The 18,023-nt window shown below is 38.9% G+C and overlaps 1 protein-coding gene across 1 annotated transcript in view; it reads left to right on the forward strand.

The window, feature by feature from the left end:
* LOC117062150 (probable ubiquitin carboxyl-terminal hydrolase FAF-Y) overlaps nt 1-18,023 on the forward strand; it is a 224,474-nt gene that overhangs the window by 39,669 nt on the left and 166,782 nt on the right. Inside the window, 2 exon segments of the mRNA XM_033175384.1 lie at nt 7,145-7,190; nt 14,303-14,446. Coding sequence (XP_033031275.1) covers nt 7,145-7,190; nt 14,303-14,446 — 190 coding nt within the window.

An 18,023-nucleotide genomic window follows, 5' to 3' on the forward strand; every position in this document is an offset into this window, starting at 1 on the left:
AAAAAGTAATTCCTTCAGTTTTGTTATTTCAGTCCATTCAGTTAACTTGTTCTGCTTTGGTATTCATGAACATTTCAGCTCTTCATGAGTCCCATAAATTTTTCCTCTATTCAAGTGTCACTGTTTCCAGTGTTATCAGAAACTGGCATTTAAAAGCATCTGACAGAGTTCTCTAGCTGATGATAATCCATCTTTTGAAGAGGATCAAGACAAGGCCATTGTCTGTGAATGACAAAATAACAAAATTACAAATACAATTGACAAATTGGGTTATTAGTGGTTTACAATAACTTTAAATCATAATGTTAATTATGATTGGTAACATATACTCAAACATTAGAATTTTAGAAATCCCACACAGTTTTGGAACATACATTATAATTTACTAACCTATAACCTGGAGAAGATTCAACGTTTTTATTTTGCCAATCCCACGTAACTAAACATGTCAGATGATCCTATTTACTTCTCTTTTGGATTCTCCATGGGCCCTCTGTAGCATCCAGAAGTTAGGAGTCAGAAAAGATAACCTTGAAACTCAAATTTGATTTTCGGAAGCTTGTTCAATATGTTAGATATTTAACACAGTTGATACTATGAAGTAGAATTCCAGATTATAATGTCATTTAATTAGCCAAAATGATGAGTCAAAAAATTTTAAAAAGGCAAAAAACCTTTTACTCATTAAGAGGGAAGACTTAGCTTTCCAATCTGTTCCTGTCTTAACCGCCTATCTTTTGGCAGTTTATTCTCAAGGTGAAAACAAAAATCTTTATTCTTTTCTATGACATGAAAATCTCATTCAAGGGAGAGAAAGCGAAATTTCCCCCTTGCTTTAGTCTGCAGTTAATGTCAATCCCAACTTTTAAATGAAACCTTATAGATAATTGTCTCTGAGCTTAGCCAGTTTGACTGTGAGGTGATAATCTTGTAAATCGTTCATAGCCCTTTACAAATTTTGTTATCAGTGCCTTAAGAACACGTTGTTGTGTTTTTATTTAAATGCTCAAATTAGAGACAAACCAACAAATACTTTTTGAATTTAGTCAGTATGTTCACACAGAATTTATTTTACAAGATTAATTTTTGCAAAACTAATTTAAAATAGACAAAACCCATTTAATCTAATTTAAAATAATGCTTCCACTCTCCTACCTTAAGGAAAAATTTACTTTGCTATGCCTTTTTATATTTTTTACTGCTAACACATTTTACTTTTCTTTCTTTTTTTTTTTTTTTTTGAGACGGAGTCTCACTCTGTCGCCCAGGCTGGAGTGCAGTGGCCGGATCTCAGCTTTCTGTAAGCTCCGCCTCCCGGGTTTACGCCTTTCTCCTGCCTCAGCCTCCCGAGTAGCTGGGACTACAGGCGCCCGCCACCTCACCCGGCTAGTTTTTTGTATTTTTTTTAGTAGAGACGGGGTTTCACCATGTTAGCCAGGATGGTCTCGCTCTCCTGACCTCGTGATCCGCCCGCCTTGGCCTCCCAAAGTGCTGGGACTACAGGCTTGAGCCACCACGCCCGGCCACATTTTACTTTTCTTACACACCTTTAGTGTAAATCTATTTTCAGTAGCTTTAGTTACATGCTATAAGGGTAATTAATAGCAATTTTAAATTTTAATGTAAAACCTGGTAAGCTCTTCTTTTGTTGTTTTGGAGACAGAATTTCACTCTTGTTGCCCCGTCTATAGGGTGAAACCTTGGGTCACTGCAAACTCTACCTACCAGGTTCAAGCAGTTCTTCTGCCTCAGCCTTCAGAGAAGCTGGGATTACAGGCAGTTGCCAACACACCTGGCTAACTTTTTCTATTTTTTAGTAGAGACAGGGCTTTACCATGTTAGCCAGCTGGTCTCGCACTCCTGACCTCAGGTGAGCCGTCCGCCTCGGCCTCCCAAAGTGCTGAGATTACAGATGTGAGCCACCGTGCCCAGCTGGTTAAGCTCTTTTGATTATGTAGTACCAGGCACAGATAAAGTCTTGACTCTTTATGGCATAGTTACGAGCATGGTTAATTATGTCCCCAGGCCTGACCAAATTGTGGAACGGGCAAATCAAACAGTTCACAGAAGCCAAAGAAGCAGTTTATAACCTTGCATTTAGCAAACCTAGAATCTGACCTGCATAATTTAGACTACATATTTACATTTTGAAGACAATGTATTTTACCAGTAATCTTTAAAACTGTTTTTCTCAGAGATTAAAGTTGTGAACTAAAATGGCATTATAGCTTTTTTCCTTCAAAAAATATTTCATCTAAGCACGTATTTTTCTTTAAGCCAATTAATTAGACCCTTTTTATATAAACATAACATACATAACACACAGATATATAACACTACACAAACAGAAGATCCAGTAGTTGTAGGATTTTCACTTTGCTTATCTCCTAATTCGATTACCACTGGGTGGAGCCTGTCCAAAAACAGGGCTAGGAAAACATGCAGGTTTTAGGGCCTAATGAACAGCTATAACTGGAGGCCAAAAGCAGATTTTGAGAGAGATCTATTCACTTTTAATTTCTGGGGTTCCATGAGAAAACAAAGTCTGGTTTTTTTTTCCTTCCCGAAATGGGGTCCATGTCACATTTTCTCTTTATTCCAAGCCAGCCTGATGCTCTCTCAGAAGTTATCTCCGTGCCTATCATGCATGCATTGAGTGGCACAATAAAATGAAGTAAAGTTCAGTAACTGAGATGTAATTCAGATGACTAAGAAGGAAAAAAAAAAAAAAAAACTTTCTCCAGAAAAACAAGTTCCAAGAAGAGGGAAAAAAAACCATAGATGCCTTTTAAACATAGCTGTAGCCTGGGCCAGGCCTGGTGGTTCACACCTGTAATCCCAGCAGTTTGGGAGGCTGAGGCGGGCAGACCACAAGGTCAAGAATATATAGCTTGGATATCCAGTTTTAATGAAGCTGACTTAACCATAGCATTATTTAAGAAAACAATTTAAAGCTCCTTGTAACTCAACTTTAGCTATGCCAAGTGGCCAGTGTTTTGACTTTTGACCTTCACCAACAAGCCTCAACTCAAGGTTATGACTTAATGATGAGTGTATGTAGTATTTTCAAAGAGATGGTGAGCAGTTTTTACAAAATTTAGACTTTTTAAAGGTAGCTCAGAGTTAGGAAGATTTAAGAAAGAAGCTCCAGCACTTTGGGAGGCCAAGACGGGCGGATCATGAGGCCAGGAGATCGAGACCATCCTGGCTAATACGGTGAAACTCCGTCTCTACTAAAAATAACAAAATTAGCTGGGCTTGGTTGTGGGCTTCTGTAGTCTCAGCTGCATGGGAGGCTGAGGCAGGAGAATGGCATGAACCCGGGAGGTGGAACTTGCAGTGAGTGGAGATTGCACCACTGCACTCCAGCCTGGGCGACAGAGTGAGACTCTCTCAAAAAAAAGGAAATTAGAAGTCGTTCATGGAATGGAAGAGAATCACCAAATGGTAAAATTCACACACTAACCAGAAAGTGCTTATTCCCTACACCAATATTGAACTGGGGCCGCTATTGTAAAATGGCAGAGACCCAAAGAAGCTACTTCCACATGGTTACAAGGTCAAGCTCCCAGGGGCTTACAACAAGGGTGACCTGCAGCAAAATTTGTTACTGACCACTTTGATGGCCTGGCTTGAACAGTGGGCTTACTGGGTCATAGGCCGTGCTCTATCCTAAGGTACTCTCACGGCAGAACCATATAGAAAGACACATAAAGCATATCAGATTGGCTAAAACTTAATTAAGACTAGCCTCATAAATCCTTTTTTCTATTAATCAAAATTTTAGAGAGGATTTAAATAGTGATTTTTATAATTCATTCTGCCAGGTTACACAGGGAGAGTGAGGCCAGAAGTTTGGTAAGAAAAGCAGTTTTTGTTGTTCTGTCAGGCTTTTGATGTCCCTTCCCCCAATTTGTGAAGCCCTATCTATCCTGGAGTCTTGGGGAAGGGAAGTAGACAATGATACTGTAAAAGTTGTCCCTCCTCAAGATACTTACTCAGATTTGTGTTTTATTCCCAGTTTTTGTTTTGTTTTGTTTTGTTTGAGACAGAATCTCCATGTCACCCAGGCTGGAGTAGAGTGGCACAATCTCTGCTCACTGCAACCCCTCACCTCCCGGGTTCAAGTAATTCTCCTGCCTCAGCCTCCCGAGTAGCCAGGACTATAGGCATGTGTGCCACCATGCCCAACTAATTTTTTGTATTTTTAGTAGAGATAGGGTTTCAGCATGTTAGCTAGAGTGGTCTCGAACTTCTGACCTTGTGATTGCCTTACTTGGCCTCCCAAAGTGCTGGGATTAAAGGCCTGACCCACTGTGCCCAGCATTCGTTTATTTTTAAGCCAAACAGTTCAAGGTTTGGGGAAAATTGACTTTCCCCAATCTGGGGGATGAATCCATAGGGATTCTGTGGCATGGGGACACAGTTCCTCATCTGCAGAGAGAACAGAGGAGGAAAAAGGAAAAAGAAGATTGATTTTTTTCTTTTTCAAAGGAGTCCCAGTGATTCAGGATGTATCCAGGATAAGTACAGAGTGAAGGTGGCTGGTTACTTACCTGGAAGGAGGGGAAAAAGGCATCCCTTAGTTCCTGTGTCTTTCCAGTGGATACCTGGGGTACACGAGGGAGAGAAAGAAAAGGTGTGTCTCCTTTATTTCTTCCATCTTTATGTCCCTGAGTCCCAGTGACTCAGCAGGGTCCTTTCACCCATGTGTAATGGGAATTACCCGCATTCACCTATCCCTTGCCTGTTTTTTCTGCTGTCTGTAATGTCATCTATGTCATGGATGCTAGCATGACCTCTATCCATAAAATGGGCGGTGGGGTGGAGATTCCAGTTGACAGGAATTCTAGTCCACCTAGAATACTGTGTTGCTTGACTGTGTGTTGTCTGCCGCTGGATCCCTTGGATCCGTTTTCATTTCTAGAGCTTCACCCTGAAGCTTGGAGTTCAGTTTGGGACAAGGAACTGCCTCAGGAAGGTGCATGGTTTCATTAAGTCCCAGGTGGCCCTCACCAGACTGCAGCTAGCAGCTGTCAGGGCTACTTCGTGCCTTCTTATAAGCTGAATACTCAGGTATTGCTGTGCAAATGGGTTTGTACTCAGACAATGGAGAGAAAGGGAGAATTGGGGATCTGACCTAGTAAGATGCCTTCCAAAAGAAAACAAGACCTCTTGCATAGAGAAGCTCCCTGTATTTGCATGGTAGCGTGAACTCCTGATGTGGCAGAGAAAAAAGAAAAAAAAAACAGCTTATATGCAGGGCAGGGAAGGTGCTTGAGGTTGAAAAAGCTTCTATGCAAATAGATTCCTAGAGCAGGGAGAGAGACTCCTAACCTCTCCTTCCTGTTTTCCTCTAGGAACAGGCAGAAATTGCATATCTGATGGCTGGTCCAAATGCTCTTTCTACCCAGTAATATTTCTGTAGTTTGCAACAACACTTGTAACATTGTAAAAGAGCTAGTACCATAACAGCTGCAGAAAAACAGGAAGACAAACTGCCATAGGAAAAACGGGATTGGAATGAGGCCAACATTCCCTAACGCCAAGAGTGATGGGGGAGGGTCCTCTCCAGCATCCTATACTCTGTAGTTGCGTGGGCCATTGTTCTTAACTAGCTCACTAGAGGTTTGGTGCTTCCTCTGCCTTCAGAAAAATGTTTGTGGACAAGAGGTCTCAGAAAAAAGTGAAATATAGGTCCGTATTTACTCACCCTTCAGGTATCCTGAGTGAGCCCCTAAAGTGATAGAGGGTTTTTCTTCTCAGTCACTTCATAAGCTGGTGAACCCTGGCTGGTGATGCCCTGCCTGGGTCTTGTGTGGCCATGCTGGCATGCTCCAGCTCACGTGTATTATAGCTTGTACCCCTTTTGGTGGTTCTAAATCTCTTGTCCCACACCAGAAAGAGTAAGGATGTGCTAACAAAGAGTGGGCAAGGTAGAAAGTTTTATTGAGTGTTGAAAGAGTCAAGCAAACCTGAAAAAGGACAAAGTGTTTGTCCCCCTACCCAAAGGCAGGAAGGTCCCCCAATATGCTTGAGTCAGGCTTTTTATGGGCTTAGAATGGGGGAGGGGCAAGCAATAGAATAGTATTGGAAAAGTCAACATTCAATTGTTAAAATATATTATTCAGAAAGAATCAATCATGAATGAAAGTGCAGGCAAAAAGGAACGGAAGTTCTCATTCTGGGTGGTAAGTTTCATACAGGATCAGCGGCCAGGTCTTTCAGCCCTATGGCCTGTTTTTGGCTTTCAGGTGGGGTTTCACCAGGGACTTGCCCCCCCCCCTCCCCCACCCCCCCCCCCCCCCCCCCCCCCCCCGCCGTCTGGCCATTTGACTGGCTCCTGTAGCTATCAGACTTTGTTGAATAATTGAACTTTGTTTATTTCTCGATGTTTGTGCAGTGGTAATTCCATTATAAAACCTAATGAAACAATGTTTTTATACATGGTGTGGAAAGACTTTGAGCTATTTCCTCAGAGGTGAAACTGACCCTTGTGTATAAGCAGCATTTCTGACTGAGAGTGTAGTGATTAACAGTTGTCAAGTTAGGTAAGAAACTTGGATTTATCATTGTAGCTTTTCCACCAGTTAGCAGATTGTTTAACCTCATTGAAATTGTAAACTGATAGAACTGGACTTAATCATTACTGGGCAGCTTATGAATTGTATTCATTTACTCATGATGTAAAAATGATTAGTCTCTACTTTTAAGGCTCTAGTTCTAGTGGCCAAATAGGTACTTATTTATACAGTTTGATAACTGCTGTATTGAAATACATGTGTGAAATGTAGAAGAGGTGAAGAAAATCATAGTTTGAGGTGGAATACTGTTTGCTGATCTTAAAAACTCTGGTATTTTGGTGATTCCATGAATTAGGTCAGATACTGCTACTGAAAGGAAACAGCTGAAAGGAAACAGCTTAAACGATGTATGTGGTACTACTAATAGAATGAGGAAGACACACCAGATATTTAGGAGGGAATTAAGGGACATGAAACTAAAAGATGGTTTGAATGAGACGGATCATAAATGATTTCAAGCATCAGATTAAGGTAGTGAGATTTTACTTTTAAGCACTGAAGTGGGACTTTTTCCTTTTAAAAGAAAGGATTCATGATCAAATCTGCTTTTTGTTTTGCAGAGAGCTTGGCGATAATTCTGGTGGCTGTGTGGAGGATGTGTTGGAGGTGAGTCTGCTAGCTGAAAAATTAAAACAATAATATTAGCACTTTGGGTAAGAGATGTTTACAGAAATGTTTTGTGGAATAAAATTGAAGAGTGAGAGACCTGTAAGGCTACAATGGTCTGATAGAGGGGCTGCTAATAGGATTTTTTCTTTTTTGTCACTGAGTTAATTACTAAGCTGAGGCAGGATATTTGTCTTTTGTCTTTTACTTCATAAGAAAATCACTCACAGTTGTAACAGTTTAAAACAAAAACATACATTTTAGTTTTTGTGGGTAGCAGTTATTTATCTGAAGCCTGGTGTATCCACTTTCACAATGGCTTACTCACATGATTGCTGACAGAAGGGCCGATTTCCTTGCTAGCAGTCCTTACAGCAGGGACATACCTGCTTCAATGTTTGGGGCAAGCCATGGCTATCATGCTAAGGGTACCTGTGTTAAGGTCTAGGGAATTATCTTTTGTAGCCTGCATGGGAAAAATACTATGCGAAATTTCTGTTGTTCTAATTTGAACATTAGAATTATGTAGTACTTGAGATTCCTTGAGAGTATATTTAATACGGAATTTACAGTCTGCAAAAAAATATTGTGGAGATTGTGTCGAATCTGTAAATTGCTTTGGGTAGTAATGATAACAGTAGTAAGTCTTGTAATACCTGGACATTAGAGGTCTTTCCCTGTATTTCTGTCTTTATTTTTTCCCTTCGCAATATTTTTTTGTTTTTAGTATATAAGTCATTTATCTCCTTGATTATATTATTTAGGTTTTTCTACATGTAATATGTCATCTTTGAATAGGCACAGTTTTACTCCCTCTTTACTGATTTGGATGCCATTTTATATCTCTCTTCTTTCTTTGCTCTGACTAGGACTCCCTGTACTATGTTGAATTAGAGGGGTTCTTGTCTTGTTCCAGATCTTAGAGAAAGGCTTTGAGCCTTTTCCCATTTGGTATGTAGTTAGCTCTTGCTCTCTTCTTTGTCTTATATGACTTTTTTTTTTTTTTTTTTGACAGAGTCTTGCTCTGTTGCGCACGCTGTAGTGCAGTGGCACCATGTGGGCTCACGGCAAGCTCTGCCTCCCAGGTTCATGCCATTTTCCTGCCTCAGCCTTCTGAGTAGCTGGGACTATAGGTGCCTGCCACCGTGACCAGCTAATTTTTTTGTATTTTTTCAGTAGAGACGGGGTTTCACCGTGTGAGGTTGTGTCTGGAACTTATTCCTTCTTGTGGGTTCTTAGGCTTGCTGACTTCAAGTGTGAAGCTGTGGACCCTTGTGGTGAGTGGTATAGCTCTTAAAGATGGTTTCTGGAGTTTGTTCCTTCAGATGTTCAGATGTGTCTAGAGTTTCTTCCTTCCAATGGGTTTGTGGACTTGCCTACTTCAGGAGTTAAGCTGCAGGCCTTTGCGGTGAGTGTTACAACTCTTAAAGGTGGTGTATCCAGAGTTATTCATTCCTTCCATTAGGTTCATGGTCTCAGCAACTTCAGGAATGAAGCCACAGACTCTCACGGTGTTACAGCTCATAAAAGTAGTGTGAACTCAAAAGAGTAAGCAGCAAGATTTATTGTGAAGAGCAAAACAGCAAAGCTTCTACAGTGTGAAAGGGGACCCGAGTGGGTTGCTCCTGCTGGCAGAGGTGGCCAGCTTTTATTCCCTATTTGTCCCCAGCCACGTCCTGCTGATTGGTTCATGTTACAGAGTGCTGATTGGTGCATTTACAATCCTTTAGCTCAATACAGAGCGCATATTGGTGCATTTTGGCAGAGTTCTGATTGGTGTGTTTATGATCCTTTAGCTAGATACAGAGCACTCATTGGTACGTTTTTACTGAGCGCTGATTGGTGCATTTACAGTCTTTTACCTAGACACGGAGTGCTGATTGGTGCATTTACAATCCTCTAGCTAGACAGAAAAGTTCTCCAAGTCCCCGTTCAACCCGGGAAGTCCAGCTGGCTTCACCTTTCAAGGTCAGGAGATTGAGACCATCTTGGCTATGTCATCTTTTTTTATGTTCTGTTTTGTTGAATGGTAATACAAGGTTGTTGAATTTAGTTATTTTTTTCTGCATCAAGATGAAGGTCATGTGTTTTTTCTCCTTTTTTTGGTGATAAAGTATATTACATTGATTAGTATTGATGTATTACACTAACTTTTCATTGCAAAAATAAATCCCATTTGTTTATAATTTTTTCAGAATACTGCTGAATTTGGTTTGCTAGTATTCTGTTAAAGATTTTTGCGTCTATATTTATCAGGAATGTTGGTCTCTAGTTTCTTTTTAGTAGTAAAGAAAGTGGAAAAGAAAATACTCACAGATTTAGTCTAAGAGGACCTGCATTACCTTTATTCCAAAGTCAATTTAGGAGTGTTTTGTTTATTTTTCAGGAAGACTTTCAGGATTGGTGATACGTATTCTTTAGATCTTTGTGTAATTCTTCAGTGAAGTCATGTAATCATAGACTTCTTGGTTGAAAAGTTTTTAAATAATGATTCAGCCTCCTTACCTAGTTATAAATCTGTTCAGATTTTCTAATCCTTCATTATCTAGTCTTGGTAGATTGTGTGTTTTTAGCAATTTACGTTCATTTTTTCTAGCTTATGTAATTTAGTGACATATAATTGTTTAAAATATTTTCTTAAACTCCTTTTTTTTTCTGTTTGCATTGGTTGTATGTCCTTTCTTTCATTCTTGGTTTTAGTTATTTGAGGTTTTATTTTTTTCTTCTTTATGTAAGTTGTGGTGTCGGTGTGTTGATCTTTCAAACAGCCTTCTTTTGGTTTGGTTGATTTTTTTTTTTTTTTTTTCCTATTCTGTATTTTATTTATCTCTGCTATGATCTTTCTGCAGTTAGCTTCAGGTTTAGTTCTTTTTCTCCTTTAAGATTATAGTTAGGTTGTTAATTTCAGATTTAATGGCAGCATTTACAAATATTAAAGTTATAAACTTGAGAACTATAAACTTTCCTCGAGCATTGCTTTTGCTGTGTCCCATCAGTTTTGGTATGTTTTCTTGTTAATTTTTCTCGAGATATTTTCTAATTGTCATTGTAATTTTTCTGACCCATTGGTTCAGAACTTTTTAAAAATTTTCACATATTTGTGGATTTCCAGTTTTCTTTCTGCTGTTGTTCATTCCATTGTTTTCTGAAAAGATACCTCCTGTGGGTTTCTGTTATTTTAATCTTATTAATACTTGCTTTGATATGAGATTTGTCTTGGGGAATGTGCTGTATACACTTGAAAAGAATGTGTATCCTGCTGTTTTGGGGTTAGTGTTCAGCATGTGTCTAATTGTTTTCTTGTTCAAATCCTCTGTTTCCTTGTTGATTTTCTTTTTTTTTTGGTCTGGTTGGGTAGACAGTGAGTTAGTGAAATTTCGTACTATTATTGTGTTACTATCTATTTTTTTCTTTAATTCTGTCCATATTGCTTTATATATTTTAGAACTTTGCTTTTTGTTGCATATTTACAATTTTTTATCTTCTTTATGAATTACCTTTTTATGACTGTGTTTTTGCCTGTCTCTTGTGGAATTTTTTTATTTAGTCTATTCTGTGTGATACTAATACAACACACTGTGCTCTCATGTGGTTATTATATGCATGAAATATCCTTCTCCGTTTTTTTCACTTTGAAGCTATGGTTATTCTTTGATCTCATAGTCTATTGTAGGACGTTGTGTGTCTCTTACAGGGAAGGATAAGGTTGAACTTGCTTTTTTAACGTTACAGCTCATCTATGTGTTTGATTGAAGAATCTGTTTACATTTAAAGTAGTTACTGAAAGAAAAGTATCTATATTGTCAGTTAGTTACCATTATCCTGTATTTCTTGTGGCTTTTGGCTTATTTTCTCCTTTACTGCCTTTTGTGTTTTGTTTATTTTTTGGTAATGATATGTGGTTTGATTATCTTTTAATTTTCATTGGTATATATTCTGTAGATATTTTGTTTCTGGTTATAACTGCAGTAGGATCTTGTGATCTGTAGAGAGTTACATAGTAAATTGATGTAATTTCATCTTTCTCCTCCCTAAAAAAAAAAAAAAAACACTCCACAGAAAGCTTGCATGTACTTTTAGGGCAATTGGTTATCATTCCTAAATCATAAAACCATCCTGACTTAAAGCAGCTTGGATACAAGGCAATCAGTGAGGAAAAGGAAAGACACTGCCATTTTTTCAAGAATTTTCTGGAAGAGGAAGTTCAGATATTGGTGACTTTCAGTAGGGAAGCCTTGAACATATTTTATAGGCTATGAAAAATGAATCCGGAAAGAAATTGAGAAAATAGAGAGAAGATTAGAGCAAGTTTTTTCCATATGTGGGGCATATATGTGGCATCAGGAGCCCAGGTAAGGGACAAAAGGAACAGACATGAGCAAGTTTGGAGTAGTATGGAGTGAAGCGGCTGGTTTTCTTAGTTGCAGGAAAAACTCAAGTAGATTTTATTAGCAGCAGAACTAAAATAGAAAACGGTAGGGAGTTTTTTTAGTTTGTTTTAAAGCCTGTTGCATGTAAAACATTTTGAGTGAGAATTTTTATGTAGCAAAAAACAATGAAAGAGAAGACTATATGATAAGATGACCATATAGAGGTAGATTTTTGTGTATGTATGTACTTGACGTTTAGTTTTTGTCCATTTTCTTTTCAATCCTACCTTATGGAATAGTATTAATTTTTAACTTGGTTTTTGATTTTATTTATTAAAGAGCAATGTATGTCTGACTTAAGTGTTTAGTTACCAGTCTTTAGTTTATTTTGACAAGTGTTATCAGGAAAAACAGAATAGTATTGCATTGTTGTAACTTGTTTTGTCTTGATTATTAATGAGACATATTAATGAAAGCGTATATGTGTAGTGGTTTTATCATGGCAGACTTCCTGTGTTAGAATCCTTTTTTCCACTAGGTACTGATGTGAGCAATTAACTTATTTTTTTTTTTTTTTGAGACAGAATTTTGCTCTTGTTGCCCAGGCTGGAATGCGATGGCACAGTCTTGGCTCACCACAACATCTGCCTCCTGGGTTCAAGCAATTCTCCTTCCTCAGCCTCCTGAATAGCTGGATTACAGGCATGCGCCACTATTCCCAGCTAATTTTGTATTTCTAGTAGAGACAGGGTTTCTCCTTGTTGGTCAGGCTGGTCATGAACTCCCCACATTTGGTGATCCACCCGCCTCAGCCTCCCAAAGTGCTGGGGTTACAGGCTTGAGCCACCACTCCCGGCCTAGCAATTTACTTTTTTTACTCTCTGTTTATGTTTACCTGTGAAGGTGGTTATTAACAACTACTAAATGGATTTGTTGAGTGAAATTAAGTGTTTCACATAGTGCCTGACTTCTAAAAAGTGCTGTTGTTAAATTTGTTATACACGTATTTGTTCATTTGATTTGTTTTACTTTAGTGTTTTATATACTGTGCCTTACTGTCTTTCTTTGTTTCTTTTTTTGGCAATGTGTTTTGGACACATAGCTGTCACTGATTATTATTTTCTACCTTGCTTTGATTTCTAGTTTTAGTTATTTTTTTTTTTTTTATACTGAGTCTCACTCTGTTGCCCAGGCTAGAGTGCATTGGCGCAATCTCGGCTCTCTGCAAGCTCCATCTCCCGGGTTTATGCCATTCTCCAGCCTCAGCCTCCTGAGTAGCTGGGACTACAGGCGCCCACCATCATGCCCAGCTAATTTTTTGTATTTTTAGTATAGACGGGTTTTACCTTGTTAGGCAGGATGGTCTTAATCTCCTGACCTTGTGATCCGCCCGCCTGGCCTCCCAAAGTGCTGGAATTACAGGCATGAGCCACTGCACCCTGCCTCAAGTTTTAATTTTTATGGAAACAGACCTAGTTCTCTATCAGTGACACAACAGATTAAGCTTGCAGATTTTGAAGAAGTACCGATTATTAGGTCTCAGATGTTTTGCTGTATTTGGTCTACGCTGGAACTTGGACATTAGGAATCCTCTAGAAGTACTTAAGGAAATGCTAGTTTGCAGTTTAGGATGAAAACCACTGGACTAATGAATATGGAATGTAAAGGATTTGGTGGCATTTTCCTATACTCCTATCAAGTTGCAGTGGACCGTCACCATTCAATTTCTGTGTCCTGTAGTCCTGTTAAGGTTCTTTGAATATACTGTTGATCTCCTAAAGGACTATTGAAAAGGACTTGTCAAAAGTAGAAACCTGAGGTCACTTGACAGATTTGATGGTTTTGGAGAACTATGGTATAGTTTAAACCTGTCCAAAGAAAAATTACCCCAAAGTTTTAAATTTTAGATTTAAATCACTTAATTATCTTAAAAACGATTTATAATGCTCTGTGTTGACTGTGCATTGTCTTGAATTCTTTGTAAAAATATAATACTAGTTTCCTTGTGTTTAGGTATTAAATTTTCACAGTATATATAAGGCAACAATTGATAGGCCTTTCACAGATTCTTCTTACTTATTTTTCTGGAATGTTATATTATTTATTGTATGTTTCTTGGCATTACTGCTTGTACAATAGTATCAATTTCTTAAGGGGAGTAAAACTGTTAATACAAATTTAGCTTTTTATTTCTCTCACTTTTATAATCCTCTGTTATTAACTGTAAAGACTGGTGATGTTACTATACATATTAAAATTGTAATAATTTCTTATTCATGTTTTTTTTTTTTTGGAGACAGAGTTTTGTTCTTGTTGCCCAGGCAGGCTGGAGTGCAGTGGCGCAATCTCGGCTCACTGCCACCTCTGCCTCCCAGGTACAAGCTATTCTCCTGTCTCAGCCTCCCAAGTAGCTCAGATTACTGGCGTGTGTCACTACGCCCAGCTGTATTTTTTTGGTACTTAGTAGAGATGGGGTTTCACCATGTTAAGTCAGGCTGGTCACAAACTCCTGACCTCAGGTGATCCACCTGCCTTGGCCTCTCAAAGTACTGGGATTACAGGCCTGTGCCACCGTGCCCTGCCTCTTACTTGTCTTTTTAATATGTAGGCCAGTGGTACCTTTTTCCTTTTAGGTTATGAAATGGTCTCTGCAAGATGTTTAGTCCTTGAATCGGAGATTTTTAAGACTCACATATGCTGGTACGTCATCTTCTATAAGTGGACTATAATTTCTTCCTTTAGGACAACTACATAAAGAGACAAAATAACAAAGATCTTTCTGTGTCAAGTATGACAGCCATCACTCGTGGCTCTCCAGTAGGAGGGAATGACAGCCAGGGCCAGGTTCCTGATGGACCGTCTCAGCATCTGTTCCAACAGAACCAGGTAGGAGGAGTAAGACTGTTGTTTTGGGTACTGTGGAATACAAAAGGTGAAACATGTCCTGAATGATTTGTAAAGTAATCATAAAATATATGGTTATTTTAAGTTACACATGAAAAGAGTGACTATGGGCTGAGTGTGGTAGCTCACACCTGTAGTCTTAGCATTTTCAGAGGCTGAAGAGAGGATTGCTTTAGCCCAGGAGTTCAACAGCAGCTTGGGCAACATGGTGAAACCCTGTCTCTACAGAAAATACAAAAATTAGTTGGGCGTGGTAGCACATGCAGACAGTTCTATCTGCCTGGGGAGCTGAGGCAAGAGTATCACCTGAGCCTGGGAGGTCAAGACTGCAGTGAACTGTGATCAAGGCATTGCACTCCAGTCTGGGTAACAGAGTGAGACCCTGTTTCAAAAAAAAAAAAAAAAAAGACTCTGGCTCTTAGTGAAAGGAAACCTTGATTACTGTACATGGTTGAGAATGTAGCCCTGTGTTTTTTGTATCTAAGGTCCTATGTGAATCTGAGGGCAAAAATATTAAATTAATCATTGTAACCTTAGTTATAAGCATAGACATCAGGCAGCTATTTATATTCAAACCCCACTTTATAAGATTATCTTATGACTGTAACTGCTATAATATCTAAGCCTCAGTTTCCATATCTGTATAACAAGGATAAGTGAAATAATTCTAAAAGGTTTAGTTAACATAGATTTAATATCAAAGTTCTGTGCTGATCTATTTGGAAATAATTATTTCTTTTACTGTCCTGGTAGATTTTTTGTAAGATATATGAAGCTTCTAATGTTAGTAATTTCCTTTACTTTTCCTTGCCTTTTTTCCTAGAGTGATTCATTAATTGCATTGAGCTAATGTTTTCGGGGTTTTGGCTTTTTAATTTCCGTTTCTGTGTTTTTCTTTCTTTTTCTGTGATTCGTTATTTTGCTTTCTGTAGGTTTTGTTTGCTGCTCATTTTCTAGTTCCTTGAGGCAGTATTTTGTTGATACGTGGATTTATGTTCATGACATATATTGGTCTAGTTTTCTTGTGATATATTTGATTGTTGGTATGAGGGTAATGCTGACCTCATAGAATGGCCTAGAAAGAAAGTATTCCCTTTGCTTCCATCTGGTGGAAAAAAATGGTAGAGAATTGATAGGGTTTTGTTTTTATATATTTGAGAGAATTTACCACAGCCTTTCTGGGTGTTGTGCCTTCTGTTTCAGAAGACTGTTATTTATTGACACTTTATTTTTTATTTTTTTTGAGACGGAGTCTTGCTCTGTCACCCAGGCTAGAGTGCAGTGGCCAGATCTCAGCTCACTGCAAGCACCGCCTCCCAGGTTTATGCCTTTCTCCTGCCTCAGCCTCCCGTATTGACACTTTATTTAGAAAATGTTGCCAATTCAAATGATCTGTTTCTTTTCTGAGTTTTGGCAGATTGTGTCTTTAAAGGAATTTCTGGTAGGCATAGAGTTGTTCGTAGTATTCCTTTATAATCCTTCAGTGCAGCAGCCCCAGCCCTTTTGGGACCAGCACTGCTTTTGTGGAAGATAATTTTTCCACAGATGGGGGTACGTAGAATGGTTTTGGGATGAAAACTGTTCCACCTCAAATCTTCAAGCATTAGTTAGATTCTCATAAGGAGCATGCAGCCTAGATCCTTCACGTGGATCCAGTTTACAATATGGTTCAGGCTCCTGTGAGATTCTAATGCGTCTGCTGATATGGCAGGAGGCGGGCTTAGGTGCTGATGCTGGCTTGCCTGACACTCACCTTCTGCTGCACAGCCTGGTTCCTAACAGGCCACGGACTGGTACCAGTCAGTCTGTGACCTGGGGTTTGGGGATCCATTAATGAGTATGGCATCTGTATTACATGTCCTCTGTTTCAATTCTGTATTAATAATTTATGTTTTCTTTTTTCTTAGTCTGACTAGAGGCTTATTGATGTTTTCAAAGAACCAGCATGTATGGTTTTGCTGATTTTTCTGTTAATTTCTTGTCATTTTCATTCCTGCTGTAGTTCTTTTCTGCTTACTTTGGAATTAATTTGCACTTCTTGCTAGTTTTTTTTAAATGGAAGGTTTAATCACTGATTTTAGATGTTTCTTTTTAATATATGCATTCAGTGGCATAAATTTTTATCTCAGTTCTGCTTTTGCTGTATTCCACAAATTTTAAGTTGAATTTTCACTTTGTGCAAATTTTATTTTTATTTCTCTTGAGCTTTCTTTCTCTCTCCCTTTTTTTTCTGTTTTAAACGGAGTCTTCCTCTGTCACGTAGGCTGGGAGTGCAGTGGCATGTAGCTCACTGAAGTCTCTGCCTCCTGGGTTCAAGTGATTCTTCTGCCTCCCGAGTAGCTGGAATTACAGGTGTGCACCACCACACCTGTCTAATTTTTGTATTTTTAGTAGAGATGGGGTTTCACCATGTTGGTCAGGCTGTTCTCGAACTCCTGACCTTGTGATCTGCCTTCCTCAGCCTCCCAAGTGCTGGGACTATGGGCAAAAGCCACCATGCCCAGCACTTTCTCTTTCTAAATAACTCATGTTATTTAGAAGTGTGTTAGTATCCAAACATTTTAGGATTTTACAGCTGTCTTTTAGTGATTTCTGTTTCAATGTTATTGTGGCCTGAAACCATGTGTTACGTTATTTTTATTTTAAATTTATTAAGGTGAGTTTTATGGCCACTGGGCAGGTTATCTTGGTGAATGTTCCCAGTGCGCTTAAGAAGAAGGTATACTCACTGTTGTAGGGGAAATAATCTAAAGATATCAGTTAGATCCAGTTAATGGATGATGCTGTTGAGTTTTTTCTGTTTCTACTGATGTAGTCTGCTAGATTGGTCCATTTCTCATGGAAGGGTGTTGAACTCTCCAGCTGTCTTAGTGGATCAATTAGTCTTCCTTGCATTTCTATCAGTTTTTGCCTCACATATTTTGGGGCCATATTATTAGGAGCATATACGTTAAAGATATTTCCAGCTTTTTTTTTTTTTTTTTTTTTTTTTGAGGCGGAGTCTCGCTCTGTCGTCCAGGCTGGAGTGCAGTGGCCGGATCTCAGCTCACTGCAAGCTCCGCCTCCCGGGTTTACGCCATTCTCCTGCCTCAGCCTCCCGAGTAGCTGGGACTACAGGCGCCCGCCACCTCGCCCGGCTAGTTTTTTTGTATTTTTAGTAGAGACAGGGTTTCACCGTGTTAGCCAGGATGGTCTCGATCTTCTGACCTTGTGATCTGCCCGTCTTGGCCTCCCAAAGTGCTGGGATTACAGGCTTGAGCCACCGCGCCCGGCCGATATTTCCAGCTTATTGAATTGACCACATATATTACGTTCTTCTTTATACAATTCTCCTTCTCTGAAGTTGACTTTGTGAAGTTAGTATGGCTAATTTCCCTTTCTTTTGATTAGTGTTACCTTGGTATGTTTTTCTTCATTCCTTTAATTCTGATCTACATCTTTGTATTTAAAGTGAATTTCCTATGGACAGCATGTAGTTGGCTTTTGTTTTTTGATCTACTCTAATCTTTTAATTGTATATTTAGGCCATTGATATTGAAGATGATTATTGATATAGTTG

This window comes from Trachypithecus francoisi, unplaced genomic scaffold, assembly GCF_009764315.1.
Source record: "Trachypithecus francoisi isolate TF-2019V2 unplaced genomic scaffold, Tfra_2.0 Contig00131, whole genome shotgun sequence".
NCBI lineage: Eukaryota > Metazoa > Chordata > Mammalia > Primates > Cercopithecidae > Trachypithecus > Trachypithecus francoisi.